The sequence below is a fragment of the Motacilla alba genome, chromosome 18 (genome assembly GCF_015832195.1).
Source record: "Motacilla alba alba isolate MOTALB_02 chromosome 18, Motacilla_alba_V1.0_pri, whole genome shotgun sequence".
NCBI lineage: Eukaryota > Metazoa > Chordata > Aves > Passeriformes > Motacillidae > Motacilla > Motacilla alba.
In genome coordinates, this window is record NC_052033.1 from 8,060,461 (window position 1) to 8,076,475 (window position 16,015).

A 16,015-nucleotide genomic window follows, 5' to 3' on the forward strand; every position below is an offset into this window, starting at 1 on the left:
GGTGAACCTTCTGTTTTAAGAACCACAGAAACTTTGATCAGACCAGTCTGAGATCAATGAAAGAGGGACTCGTACCATATCTGCTGAAATCACAGGGCTTTGTCATATTGTAGTCGTAGCTGAGCACAAAGAACAGATTTGACAAAACCATCTCTCCAAAGGCAACCTGCTTGGCATCCAAAATAATGGGAAACCTACCCTGAAGTGTCATACTAATGGAAATCCTTCTCTGGCATGATTATTTCAGTCAACTTCAGTACACACAACATGATGCATATGGCAGAGACTTCCTCATTTATAGAGGATCAACAGCCTAGTGTAAATGATATTAAGGAAAAGATTAAAATAAAAATGTATCTACAGATGACTTGAAATAGTCAACCAATTGATTCGAGAAATTTGCAGACTCCATCTTGCCTCTGAAAAGTGAATAAAACCACCTCTTCTACTTTATGTATTACATCCCATTTGTTCTCACTGCTGCAAATTACATTTTAAGTTTTCAGGTAAATTGAGGCAGAGGCAGGATGCCAAGGCCATAGTCTATGTGCAGCCACATATGCTGTAAGCACGTAAACACCCACTTATAAACAGGCACTGGATTTATATAAACATACACACACATATAAATTCACTTTATAAACAGAGGCAGACCACACCTCAATCTTCCAGTCTGCACAGAACTCCAACTCCCACACCACTGGGAATTTCAAGATACGTTCAAACCTGAAGTCTGTCCTGGGTGTGCTTTGACCTCTGAATTTTTGGGCTTAAGACAGTTCTGAACTTGAACAGAAAGGTTTCACAGATCAATCTCCAAATCACCCCTCATATTTGAAAGAAGCAATAGAACAGCAATAGCCAGAAAAATAATTACAGAATTAATATGAACATAAATTAACAACCTTTAGAACAAAATTGTTTGATAGTTGTTATTTCTATAAAGGGATTTAACAAGCCAAAAATCAGGAGAGCCCAAGCATAGCTAATAAAATCAGTATGGAGAGACATGATAAAATTCATGAGGTCTTTGTCTCCACCTACTGTATGGAGGAATAATAATTGTAACTCCCAGAAGGATCCAGAGGAAATTAACTTATACCTTTCTCAATATAAAATCTCAACATCTATTCCACACAGATCACAAGACTTCAGCCTTTCCCAATTACAACAGTTGCTGTCACAAACCTGAGAGACGATCACAATGGCTGCCTTTACTGAGAACTGAGGTGCCCATAGTTACTGCAAAGTGGCAACTGTTATGGTTTTATGGTTCACTCTTCCTTTACAACAAGAAGTTTTGAACTACAAGAAACTGTTTAAAATAACTTATGTAAGCATAAGAGGGGATCTGGGAACTTCCTGAACAGGAATGAAAATTAAAAGCCTTCATAACATTTAGTTCAATCTTTTTTAATGACCAACAATTATATTTAAAAAAAAAAAAACCTGCAGAATTGCAGTCCAAACCTGCACAGGCCTGTGTACACTCTCAGGTGTAAAGGCAAAACAAATTAAACAGAACACTCTTAATTAAAACTGTCAATCTGTCAAAATCTGGAAAAGATTACAGAGAAGTCTGATCTATGATTGCCCTATACTTTGCACTTCCTAATTTGACAAAATAAAATGTAGGTTATGAATTTTTTCTAAAGACAGCTCTTTCCTGCTACTCTGGCACTCATCCAACCAGTTTATTTCTTTCCTACTGTCACTAAATTTCTGTACAATCAAAAGCTAAAATAAAGCTTTTCATTGCTATGGTCTCGGGGAGACTGGTGCCAGATTCTGCTTGAACAGGAACTGGGGGAGCCCCAGGAGTCCATTAAAAACTTGATTGAAAATGTCAGGCTGATGGCAGAGAATCAGCTAGCCTGCACAGCAAGGGGCACAGATGCACCCCAGGCAATTTGGTGTTTTTATTTATACAAACCACATGATGTTTCCAACCCTCAGAATGTGTTCAGGGAACAGATTCAAAAGTGCCAGAAAATTGAACTTTTGAACACACTGGTATTGGTGAACAAGCTCTTTCAGAAATATGCCCTGAATGGACCCAAGTATGCACTCGCAAAGGTGCATGTTATGGGAAGCATTTTGTTTTCACAACAATCTACCTAGAGCGCATGTTGCAGACTTGTGAGGGCTTTTGGCTATTTTCAAAGTTATCTGTAGAATTTAAATAAGCAGTTCCCATTTTAATATGAAAAAGATGATATGGCTGCTGTGGTAATTCCAAAACTTAATCCCTTTCTTCTCTGTGTACAAAATTATATGGGTTTTTCTTACTCCAACTCAAGAGCTCACAACTCCAACTCTTACAGAACAGATGGACCTAAGGATAGCAAAGACCTAAAACAGGTATCTTACATTCAACTAATAAACCTCGGGAAGATTGATACCAAGAAAGAACCAAGCAGTCGGATATAAGGACTGGAAGATTTTCTGTACGTGTCAGAGCTGCACCAGCAGTCGCAGCTGGTGTTACCTCATCTCTTTGTTTTCACCTTCACTTCAGGCGTTCCTAGAGCCTGCTCAAGTCAACAATTAATCAGGCCATGAGTGCTACATTAGAGACCCTCACCCTTCTCCTCTGTGGATGCAGCAGGGTAAAAGGCATCACTGCACTCTCCTCCAGCTGGATCAGCCACATCTGAGAGGGCAGCACGGAAGGGAATGGGAAATAGTGTCACCAGGAATGCTGTGCCAGATGTGCACACTCACAGCAGACAACTGAATGCTTTCATGTCTCCTGACAGATTGTTTTCCTGAGGGACAAAGCCTTGCAAAGCAAAGAGACTTAATTCAGCATGTTCTCCTCCATTACTTATTTACACAGACATTAATGTACACGTTAAAACCATAAGCAGAAGCTCCACATGGGATAAAAAATGTTTGATAATATGCAGAAAATGTATCGCCACAGGAAGAGCCAACTTTACATTATAACCATAGAGGGCACGCTTGGAAACGCCTCGACACAGGCTCTTTTGTGCTCCAGAAAAAGGGAACAATCCCTGACAGAAGTAAGCAGTCTCAGAAACACTTGATCTTTGACATTTGCTGGGCAGATGTGCTACTGGTGAGGGGCAGATTCCAGGACAACAGAGCAAAAATTCCTTGGTTTTATTTCCTCTATTTCACCCTATATTGTTTTTACAACCTTGCTAATATTATTTAATAGTATCATTTACTGAGTTCTGCAAGGAAAGCTGCACAGGTATTGTCTAACAGGATCTCACCACGGGGCTTATGATCATCTCTCCACATTACAAGTAACAGGTTGTATTTTCCAAAAACTCATGAATTGGCCACAATGTCATGGTGGCAGCACCTGCAGCTTCAGAGGAAACGAACCTTAATGGAACAATAATGGCAGAGCTTGAGCATTAAAGTCATCCCTCCTTAAACATTCTCATTTACTACTCAAAGGAGCATGTTACAGCAAAAAATATTCAAAAGTGAAAAACCAATCTGAAGAACAACTGGGCATCAGCCACTCATACAAACACACACAGGACACCCAAAATAGCATTTGTTAGAGTTTTATGCATACTCAGTGGGTTGCTGTGAGTCCCAGTGTCCTCCTAGCCAAAGGATGGTCACTTCTGCTCTGAAGTTCAGCACTAAAGAATACAATTTTATGAGATTTAATTCAAAGATGCTGTGAAATAGAAGTATATGTTTTGGAGACAGCTATATTTCTGGGGTTTTGATTCTTTGTGGCAACAAGTTTCACCAATTAATGCATAAAAATTAAAAGCACTTCTGAAAGTTCTATTTGATTTTACTTAAAGAAGTGGGGGGAAAGGGATTCTTCTTTGAAGTGAAATGCACTGCAGTCCTGGAAACAAGAAAGCTTTGGTAACCACAGCAACACTGTAATTTTCAATATACCTTTTCATAGATATTTAATTTGCCAAATTGCAGACTGGCATTCAAACCATTTTTTCCAGCAGACCCATGCTTTTCAATACATGAATTTATTCACATTTACAAGTAGTGGCCTCTTAGGTGCTTTACAACATCATTCTCTTCCCAGTATAATCATTGTATCAGCCTTGACAAAAAAATTGCTACATGGTTTCTACTTCTGCTGTCATTGTCCTTGACAATTTCATTTTTTAATAAACCAAGTGAAATGTTTGCCAATGTTCAATTTTTTAGAAGACAGAGCAGGCAATGTTCTGTAGTGACTAACTCATAAGTTGTTAAGAGTAGCTGAAATACTTTGTCATCCAAATCCTGTTAAATATCCAAGTTACTTTAAAAGTATGCAACTCTATGGATAGAAAGCTAATGAATAAACCTGCCACTGAGCTGAGGCAGAATGTTATATCAGAATGAGATCCACCTGCAAAAGGCTTTCTTAAATTCACTGCTGAAGATAAGACTGCTAAGCAAGAAAAACATGCTATGTACTATGAGTGAATTTGACTAAGCACTTAGGTAGTAGAATAAGTTTCCAGGCCTAAGAATAAACTGCATTCCTCTGATGTATATTGCTGACTGTAAAAAGCTTGAAAGCAAGCAACTATTTCACAAATCCAGAACTTTTTCAGGATAATTATGATAACTCTTAAACATGACAGACTCCACCAAAAACCATATCTCTGACAGATCTTAAAATCAGCCCAGAAAACATGAAGTCATAAGGAATTTGGGATACGTGCCATTATCACAGTTCTGGTCTCTCAAGACATGCCAACACTGCCATAATTCACAGGATTCTGTCCTAGTTTTCTAGTAGAGCTCTAGTTCAGGCCACCCTGCTTTGGGAGGGACCATGGAAATGAGAGGACACCATTGCCAGTAGTGCAGGCACCACATTTCGTCAGATAATATCACTGAGAGATCTCCTGTAAAAGCAGACAATTGCCATAGTATCAATTTTATGATAGTAAACGGTCAACAAAAAGGATGAGAGAAAATATATAGAAAAAAATCCCAAAATAAGAATCTGTAAACAGTAGCATTAAAACACAGTTAATAGAAGTGTTAATGAAAACAGAAATTAGTCTAATTAAATAATCCCTACAGCATCTGATGGCAAAGCAGATTGGTATACTCATTATTTTACCAAAGCAACAAGACAACAGTTAAAACTACTGAGCTGTTAAAAAATATTAGCCCTGCCATCCTAAGTGTAACAACAGAATCCATATAAAATGGGTATTGAATCCTCATTCATACTTACTTGTTTAAAGCAGAATCTACCTATACAGCCACAAGTACCTATTCCTAGATTGCAGTCCCCATGAAAAGATGCAATGAGATCTCCTGGGCGGAAATTCAGACTAGCCAAAAATAAAGAAACTTCTTTGTTATTATGTTATGTTAGAACATGGAGGATATTTGATAAGACATGGAGAGAACAGCTGTTGCCTACATCATTAAAACAGCGTTGAACTGTCAAGCAGAACCTGCACGGATTAATCATGGGAAGAAGAGCTAAAAATAAATATTCCTCTCACATCAGTGTCATGTCTAAGGCAAAACGGCAAATAAAGAGAAAAAGGACACACAGCACTCTGAACTGGAGAAGGGAAAGCTCTCAGCTCAATTAGGCAAGGCTTCAATTAAAGAGGAAGCAATCAAATGAAACTTGAAGCACACTCCCATTGTACAAATGAGCACAGTTACTGCACCCTCTGTGTTTTCCCATATTTGCCTCATTGCAGCCTCCTCCCACACTCACTGCTGATACAGTCCTCGAGTTGTTACACAAGGTGGACGCTGCCGTAATAGAGAACATTTTTCTTTCCTTTACCTGGCACCAGTTGCTGGGTCTTTGTACTACAGGCAGAAACAAAAACTAAATTTAACCCCCGGCAGAAGCAGACAATAGGTACAAAATTGTGTAAAAAAACTGAAAGAATCCTTCCAAAATGGAAAATTCAAGCAGTAAGTGAAACACAAACCATATACATAAGCCCTGAAACCAGAGAAATCCTATTGCCAAGCCTGGAGCACTGAACTGTGGTGGAAGCTGGCATTAAAGCCTTAGCAATATCCAATATCTAGGTAAGCTGAATGGGAATAACTAACCCAAACTTGACAGGATATGTAGCAAACGAGGCCATTTCCCAAATACCTGGAGTCTCAATCATGGGACAGTTAAGTCCATTAGCAGGACACTGAACTTTGCCCTTTTGTTTGGAGGCAGGCAGGATCACAAAGGCTGGGTGTTACCAATTTCCCCAATCCTCTAACACTCACCAGCCACCCTGCCACATGCTGGACAAATACTCACACCTTCCCCCTTGCAGGGGGGGGAGAAAAATGACAATAAAGGTACATGACAGTTATGTAACCCATGACAAAGACACGGGTCATTTAAGAAGTCAAGACATCCTTCAATCAGAGTTGCATGCTGTGGAGGGAAGGAAGGTGCCTGGTGCAGCCTAAGAAACCCTTCCTGAGCAACTCCTTGCTGCAATTATCAGGTGCCAGTTTTAGGCAGTTATTCCCCTGCACAAGAGAAACCCTGCTGCACTTAATGGGACAGATGATGCAACTCCCCATTCTTTCATCTGAGAATTCACCTCTGTACATAATTAGAAGCACAATCATTAAAGTTAGTGTTCCAAATTGCAGTCAGGAACCAGCCACACAAAGTATTCCTGCAGGGCTACAAGGCACTTTACAGACCACATCACAAAGCCTGTCCTTACACCAAACCCCAGATCTGTCTGAAGAACAGTTTGCCCGCTTCTCTCCAAAGGACCAAATTAAACCTAATCCACTTACTAACACAAGTGCAGATAATAGAACTAAATGTAGTTCTTATCTAGCAGACAGGCAGTCTCAGCCTGAGAAATATTTATCTGTCTTGATATTGTCTGACCAATCCCACTAAAAAGACCAGACGCCTGGCAAGCTGCAGAGCTGGAGGCCCAATCAAACAAATCAAGCCTGAATGATGTAGATAAGCTTCAACTAAATAAAACAGAAGGTAAAAGGTGCTTCAGACCTGGAAAATAATGACCTGTTTGAAGAACATGGAACTGAAGGTACTGATAAAACTAACGCTGAGAACAGAGGGGAGTCTGGTATTCCAGCAAATCCAGTAGGGATGGTAGACAAGACAATGAGGATTGCTGACTCAGCATGTGGCTACTTGCATACTCCACCTTGGTGCATTCATTTCAGATTACTTGTCCTGCTTCAGTTTGTGATTTAAGGAGCTAACTACAGTTGAAACAGAATTTGCAAACTTCCCTTACGTGTTAAGGAGAATGCAACAATTGAGACTGCTGTACAGAATTACTTTGATTTGTTGCCCACGCTTCTGGTGGAACTATCAGTTTCTCCTCTGGCCTTGCTATTCTAATTCTACCATACTATTGTCAGCGACACTGTGAAGACCTGCTCAGCTAGAAGACTTACCTTGCTATCTGGATCTGTAGTTGCATCGTAGGAGGTTGTACTGTCTGCTGTGGGGTATAGGTCCTGTTTTTAATCTCACAGTCACACCTATTTGCTTCCCCAGAAACATTTGGGCATGTAACATGGGACAGGGAGTTACACAATTCCCAACCAACTGTAGCCAGCCAGAAGTATATTACAATGTGGCATATTTACTCTGGTGGCTGGATGAAGATTGCAGGTGAAATTATATTACTTTATCTGAGGTAAAATAATTTGATATTTTTCAGAATGTGTTAAGCAAACGAAGGAATTCCTCAGTGAGAACAATAATGTTTTGGAGTAGTTCCTGAGGTAGATGTAGAAATACTAAATAACTTGTTTAATGTTGGCATAAGAGTCCACAGTAGCTACACTGATTAAAATTGCAAAGCAGCACAATGAAAACTTGGCATCCTCTGCTACCCCAGATGTCACAGAAAATGTGTTGCTCAATGTGTCTTACTAAGGACCAATAGCTCCAGGAGGACTAAGCACTATTTTACTTTGAAGGAAATAAAATAATACACTGAGATCTCAGGCTCACAAATACGTACAATTTATGTATATAACTCATTCTTAAATTCCTGCATCATACAATGAAAAGAGTTTCCAGGTATTAAATGTAGAAGCTGCAGGCACATCAGAAAACATTTGATTAAAAGAATTCAGGCCAAAGAATCAAGACTTGCTGAATCATAGAAGTAAACTTTCCAAGGCTGATTTCATCTACGTGTCCTGAAACTAGCTATCATCAAAGTGGATAAAACCCCACCTAACACAGCCTGCTAAGAAATAAATGCAGCCATTGAACCACATTCATGAGTTTTTCTCAGTAAAGATCAATACAGCTAAAAGTAACATAAAGAAAGCCCACTATACTAAGAACAAAGCAATAATGAAACACGGCAGTAATGAAACACTGAACATGAGCTTTCATTGAGAGATTACACAGGCATTGCATAGGGGCACATACAGGGAGAGAGGTTCTGCCTGGGTAATGAGCTGCCAAAGTTTGTACCAGGTGAAGATCTACTCCAAATGTTTAAAGGAAGTGGTTTCATCACTAAACCAAATTATTGGGATTGTGTGCTTTGCTGCTTTTTTTAGTAGGTTCTAGTTTCTCCTGCCGAGCTAGGAAGCTATGCTATGAGCAGCTGGTACTCCAGGACTAACAACTCCACCACTAATTTATCCTCTAATATTCAAGCTTCCCATGTCTCTGTTTGGAACACAGAACCACAGAGGGTAAAGTATCACAAGTTCCTTCTCCATGCCTATGGAGACTTACCCAGCTTCACAAAATGACCTTTGTTACAAAGGGATTTACACTGCTGTCCTTGGGTGCAACAGATGGTCAGGATGAGCTGCTGCCATCAGCATTTTCCTTTAGTCTGTGAAATTATTCACATAGTGCCCAACAGTGGAGGCGTTCTCTCAGTTTAAAAGTGAAAGCAGACCAGTTAAAAGATGGGACAAAACAACAAGCAAAGCAGCAGTGTCTTTTTTAAAAGACACTGAAATGGGCTGGATTTTGTGGTTATATAAAAAGCAAGAAACACTGTCTCAATCTGATGTATGAATTAAGTGCTTTACCTTATCAACAGGAAATATGAACACATTTCCTACAATTATTTCCTCTTGCAAATCACTCCCTGTAGGTCTCAAAGGAAACAACAGATGCACCCAAAACAAGTTTTCACTTCTTTGCTGGATATTCAAAGAAAATACAAAACTCTGTTTTGTTTTCATTTATTAGCACCTCACTGTTTAGACAAAATCTCTTCCTCAGCAAATTTGAAGTACTTTACTGGCTGGTGTCATTATCTTTACCTACAAAGTGAGGTAATGAGAAGAAAAACAAGGGCAGCTTCAAAGTTCTACCCTGTTCTCATGAGCCACTGTATTATGCCACACTCCTAAGCCACTCCCACACCATAAACCCAGCAAACCTATTAACCTGGAGCAGAGACTCAGTTATTTGAATGGTATCTTACACTGAGAGTTTTGAAAGGGGAAATCTTGTTAAAGATGTATGAGCATTTAACTGAGCAATCTTTGACACTTCCAAGTTTTCCAGCTGATGTACTGCCAATGTGTTTCTTGTGTTCTTCCAAGATTTATGATCTTGGTCCTGTGACAGGCACTCTGTTCCCTCTAATAATGTGAGCAGGTAGAAGGGTTGACTGTTGGTGTGAACTGTTGGCTCATCTGTTACCTTATGTTGTTTTTAACTGCAAATATTCTTGCCTAGAATGACACGCTTGTGTCAACACAAAACAGGCTTGGTGCAAGACTCACAATGGAATTTGAAACACTCTGTAGTGCAGAAACACTGGAATCCTGAGCCTGGTTTCAAATCCTCCCAGGCAGATGCTTTCTGAGAAGCCTGCATCTGGTTTTCTAATCCCCCTGAAGTTTGAGAGTGTTCAGATCAAGCTTTACGTCAAGCCCCTGCCCTAACAAGCAGGGCTAAGTTGAACAAAGTTGTATTTGCCCACACATCCCTGGAGAGAACAGTGCACCTCTGCTGCAAAGTCCTGGTTCTCCAAAGCTGGAGGGGGTGGTGTCAGTTTTAACCTTAAATGGAATCCGAAAACAAATCTTTAAAGTTTACAGTCATTTAAAATACAAACAGCTTAGCAAGGCAGCCATTCACTACAATTTCTCCTCAAATAATAAGACCTTTGAGAAAGACAAGACTGATTGCAATTAAAGATAGAGGGTAGAAAAACACTGTGATTTATAAAGTGCATGGAAAATGGCTTGCAGATTCAGGAATGATGGAATTTTGGAACTGTACAGGAAGAATACAGGAAGAAAAATCACTCCAATCAGTGTTACAAAGACTTTTTGGTTATCCTTATAAAACAATTCTACAAAAGATGGGTTTGCTTCCACAGAATTCTATTAGTTTCATCTTTATTGAATATGGTGGGATATCTCCCACAAGCATAGTAAAAAAAAAAATATATATTAAGCCTGAAGTCAAGTGATGTTCTTCATTCAGCCATGGGAGAAATTTTTCAGTCCAGCAAGTATAACTTCAGAGTGAAATAAAAAAAATTAGAAACTAATCAGGGCCATGAATGAGCCTCACTGGGGAACAACAGAGCAATGCAGAACTCTGATCTAAATTGCTATCAGCGCTAGAAATCCAGCCCGGGGAGCTCATACTGCTGAGCGCACACGGAGCAGGGCAGACAATTTTCTGCTGCCCTCTGCAGGGAAGCCTTGGGCCTTGTCATCCACAGCCAGGCCTGCACAGCATAAACAGGCTCACAAAAGAAACAGTGAGCTTTCAGAGGAATTTTTACAATTTACTGGTGTATTGTTACTTCAACAGTAATCTGCACTCAATTTATCGTTATGAATATTGCACTTATAATTGCAAATCAACTTTTTCACTTAAGATGATGAGCCAGTTATTGGCATAACTGAGGAAGTTTTGCTGGAAATATTAATCCCTAGATGACTCCATCACATGGGAATAAAAGACCAGGCCCTCCTTTTTTCAGCCTCAACACTATGCTTCCACTCTGCTTTGACTGCTAGGTATCAAAACATAACCAGGAACTGAAAGGTACCCAAAGAAAAGCTCTTGTCTCACAAGCTTATTCTCCTGTACTCTCTAGGAAAATATTAAAGAAATATCACTGTGTTATTCACTTCTTCCTTCTAAACTAGTGCATGAATTATTTTGGTCTCATACACTGGATAATTAAAAAAAAAAAAAAAAAGAGAGAAAAAGGAAACCAAAAAAACCCACATTGTACAGTGCTTCAGTTGAGTCAAGTGTCTAAACACAAAGCCATGACAATGTTTTTGAGATAAAAGTGTTTACTGAAACATGAGCACATAAAAAGTTATTGTTACTCAGGTGACCAGTGACCCAATCCACTTATATACTTCATTTGAGAACACTTCCTTTAACTCCAGAGCAAAGGTGAGAAGGATATGGTTCTAGTTCCACCTACTTCTCTTAGGGACTCTGTGGAGGTATTTTGTGTTCTCATCTCCTCATCTGCCACAACACAAACAGCAGAACAGCATCAGGAACCTTAATTCACTACTGTCTGCAGGACACTGAGATAATATGCTGAAATATATGTATATATAAGCAGAGATATTTTCTTTGTCATTGTACATTTGATGTTGCATGAGAATGTAATAAAAACAACTGTGTGACTCTAGGGTAACAGGCCCATACACAAGAAGGTCTGATGTGGAGCAATCTTTGTTGGGAGGCAGCCTTAAGCACCCAGCATTCCTACTGGATGGAGTATGCCCCCCTATATATCAACACATGTATTTGCAAAATGTGTATCATGTATTTGTAATTCCTTTATGCTGAAATACATAAAAATAAACACAAAACAACTTGTTCTGTATTCACCACAACTGATTTTGTTAAACACCAGCATAAGAATCACCAATGGACTTTAGAACCATATGAAAATACAACAGACAAGCTTGAAGGAGAGAGAGTTTTTAAAGCTATCCAAACCAATCTGACAGCATCAAATCCAAAGAAAATAAAACTAAAAGTTGCATAAAAACACAGGAATCCGCATGTCAAAACTGACAGAAGCCTGGCAAACAAGCTGAAGTTTAGAAATTAAATACTTCTCCTCAAGCAATTAATTAGCAACATAGATCTATATAATACAAACAAAACCTCCATAAATGCTCTGACTCCTTACACCCAGCACCTGCACTCTTGTCTCCAGAGCAAGGGAGGGCAGTTTATGAACAGCTCAGAAACAGTCTAAGCAAAACTTTGGAGATGGTGTCGCATTTCTGGCCTCAGGCCCAACTCTGCAAAAAAGCCAAGGGACTTGGCACAGCTCAATTGCTGAAGAACATAATCCAATACCAGAAGCCAGAGTTACTTCTGACCAGACTCAACCTCATTCATCAGCATCATCAAACTGGCCCTTCTCAACTGTTCTAATTCGTGGTGGAAAAACAAGGCAAGGTGTGTGGTGACAGCTTGGGTTGTAAAACCAATCCTCCTTCCATACATATGAGCCGAAAAGATTATTTTCCTCAAAGCTTCCACCGGAGAGATCGTCAGCATCTAAAGATAAAATAAAATATTTAAACCATGGGAGATACTCAGGAAAGTAGTGGAATAGTGCAGCAGGTTATTATGGAGATCTATGGCATCTTCCAGTTCACTATTTCAATTTGATCTGACAGCAGTCATTAATTAGACCTTCATAAAAGGCAAACAGAAAACTGAATTTGCCAATGTCTTCATTTTAAGGAAGGTTCATGCCACACAGACAAAACAGTTTTCCAGAAAGCTCACTGATGTACCTGGGACTTAGATGGTCTGGCACCATCTCTTACAAGATATGCAAGTTTTTTTCACATCTTCTCTGGGAATAAAAGGCTCATGAAATTATTACTTTTATTTGCCTTCCCCCTTGCTGCTGTTTTCATAACACCATCCCAATGAGGAGTCCTCCAAACCCTGTAAGAACTGGGTCACTTGACAGAACGGGAGGGTGGGGTCCTGGAAAAGCTGTCTTGGAACAACAATTTCCACTAGGCTAGAATTAAGCCTAATGGGCCTGCATTTAACCCATCTAGCACAAAAATAGGGCAAAGTGTTTTAACAGAAGCATAAAGATTTCTAGCCAGCAGACACCGAGCAAAGAAAAAGCCCAGAGCATGGAGGAGCAGAGGACCCAGCACAATATCCCACATGTCAGCCTTCCAGCAGCACTGCCAAACAAGCCATCACAGCAAGAGCTTAAGACACTTAAAAAGCCATTAAGTGACCAACCAAGCACATTTTTGTATTTTTAAAAGTTAACAATTCAGACACCTGTACTCAGCATCCCTCAGAAGGACCGGAATCCAATAATCACAGCTGCCTTAGTTTGTGAGGATTTAAAGAGCTACAAGTGGGATGAACAAGTTAAATAAAGGCGGAAAGAGGAACAGTTCCAGTACAAAATTCAAAGCATTCCATAAATTAAGCATATAAGAGATTAAAATGAAAGCTCAGAATGGTAGAGAACGAAAACCTCCAAAAAGAGAACAGTCTTTTTCTTAGATTACCCACTGTGAAAAACCAATACTGTATTTCCATTTTAAAATCAGAATGGTTTTACAGAAAGGCTGAAAAAACTTTCTCACTTTCTTCCATTACCAAACAATGGAATTTAAATACAAAAGTTTATTTTAATTATGAGAGTAAAAGGAACATATTTCCTAAGAAAAGAAAACTATATTAATTACAAAAATATACACATTAATAAGAAGAAAATGGAAATAGTACTATTCTGCATCAACAAAGACACAGCAGGTTATCAGTCACTGCTGGCTAAACTCCATCCACCCATTCTGTGCTAAGAACTAGCCTCGCCAATGGAAGGTTGAGACTCTTTACTATGTGAATCACCATAAAAACAAGTTACAAATTGAAGGAATAATTCAACTGTAAAGGTATGAGTGACACTCATCCTATTTGTTGCCACTTATGTCCATGGGACTGATCATGTGCACAAATACTCAGGAGGATCAAGCTTCAATAAAACCAAACAGACAAACAAAACCAAAAAACCCACTCAAAGAAGTACAGTAAATGCAACAAACCATACTCAGTCACTGAGCACTGTTCCAAACAACTCCATGCTCTAGAGAGACATTATAATGAACAATCCTGAATTTTCTTGAAGAATTTTTACACAAAAAAACCGTTAGTTCCAGCACACCATGTACCTTTCTCTTCTGCTTCGGAATAACAAAGATACACCACTGAAAAGTTGCTTCACCAGAGAAACTCAAAACAAACATGGAATTCACCTCCTTACCATGCCACTCCCTAAGAATTCAATTGCTCACGCAAGAGTTTCATGTGAACTCCACACAACCACCTTTAAATCCTGTATTTGACAACAATATTGTGCATTACACATCCAGGAGGTCAACACAACAAGAAATTGCTTGCCAAAATAGAACATGGAGTTACTTAAACACATTCTCCTGCAAAGCACCTACCTCCAACTATCCAAAACGCAAATGAAGAACAAGTAAATGCGTACTCACCATACGGACCACATGTAGACTCCTCCAATTCTTTATCCCAGTCCTCCACCTCATGCTCAGAGGCATCTTGCTGCCCTGACGACTCAGGTACATTGGAAACTTCACTATCCCACACATCCAGGTCAGCATATATATTGTACCAGCCCTCATCAGTAGAGCCACCGACATCACCTTCATTGGGGGAAGTAGAAGCAGATTCACTTTCTTCAGACTTGCCATCAGGAACATTTGGAATATTCTCCAGCAAACTTTCTAAAATCAGTAAAAAGCACCAACAGGTACACTCAGAAATTAAACAAGAACAATTAAGTGTTCTGCACACAGTAATTGAGAGAGGTACACAAATGTACTTTGTGACTACTAATCTTATTGTAGTACATGCAGTTTCCTATACATGTAATATCACTACAGGGCTGCTTCACATTTCAGATGCTTGGGAAGAGTGGACATAGCCTTGCACCACAGCATCAGCGCAAATCAGGATTTTCTTGTTGGAAAATAACTCTGTAAACTAGGGCAAAGGACACAGCAGTCTTGTTTCACCACATTCACCTGTAGGTATTTTTAAAAAAAAGTAATATTGATTAATTACTCATGTACCTAGGCATACACAAATATCTACATGGAAACAATTTGGCGCAGTAAGTAAAGAGGCATTTCCCATGCAACACCAAAAGGTTTTGAGTAGATTTCTCAAGTAGTGCACAAGTTTCAATATTTGTGGCCTACTTTGTTTTGTCCTACCTTTTCTGGGCCTCCAGATCATAGTTTCTGTCTTAATAGGAAGTTGTTTCCCCTCAGAGTTTGCAGCCTCAGAGGTAGCAGCCATCACCTATGAGACATTTTTGAAGAATGCAGTAGCAGTTCTGATTGCTCATGAAACTGCTACCCCATGTGTTCCCAAGCGTCTCCATTTGTTCCCTCGATGAATCAGAGGTTTAACAACAAACAGGCTTTCAGTTCAGAAGGAAAATCTGCAGAGCAATAGCTAATTCTGCTGCTGCAAAATCGGTCACCCCTAGCATTAACACTACCACAGAACAGCCCATCTTCTCACAACCCCGACCCAAATCATGCCCCTTTGAGAACGGCAGCACAGTGTGAAAGCACCAGAGGCAATTAAGACACAAGGAACGGAAAAAGCACGAACACTGAATCAACCGCTCTGCGGGAGCCGAGCGGGACCCTCCAACAGGCCTGAGGGGCTGGACCAAGATGGGCGGTGAGCAGGAGAAAACCCTCAGCTGCTCCGAGGGGCGCACAGCGAAGGGGACAGCGATTTCTCCTCACACTTCCAGTGGAACAAGGAGGAGCCGGCGGTGGGCGCGGGAAGCCGGGGCCCGCAGGGGCGGCCGCCGGTGGCCAAGGGCAGGGCGCGGCCTGAGGGCGCTCGCCGCCCCTCGCCGCCCCCGGGCAGCGTCAGCCGGGCGGGCCCGCGGCTGTGCCCGAGGGACAGGGTGCGGCTCCGGGCTGAGGCTGGCCGGGACGGTGCGTCTGCTCCCGCTCCGGCCTCGGAGCCTGCAACGCCGCCACCGCCCAGAGTGCC

At 40.4% G+C, this 16,015-nt stretch overlaps 1 protein-coding gene across 1 annotated transcript; it reads right to left on the bottom strand.

Moving 5' to 3' along the window:
• Positions 1 to 11,414: 11,414 nt before the first annotated feature.
• On the bottom strand, positions 11,415 to 15,298 carry COPRS (coordinator of PRMT5 and differentiation stimulator). Its single transcript, XM_038157461.1, has 3 exons — positions 15,214 to 15,298; positions 14,470 to 14,721; positions 11,415 to 12,487 (listed from the first exon to the last, which is right to left on the bottom strand). Exons 1-3 carry the CDS (start codon positions 15,296 to 15,298, stop codon positions 12,318 to 12,320), a joined length of 507 nt encoding a protein of 168 aa, XP_038013389.1. The 3' UTR covers positions 11,415 to 12,317.
• Positions 15,299 to 16,015: the final 717 nt, after the last annotated feature.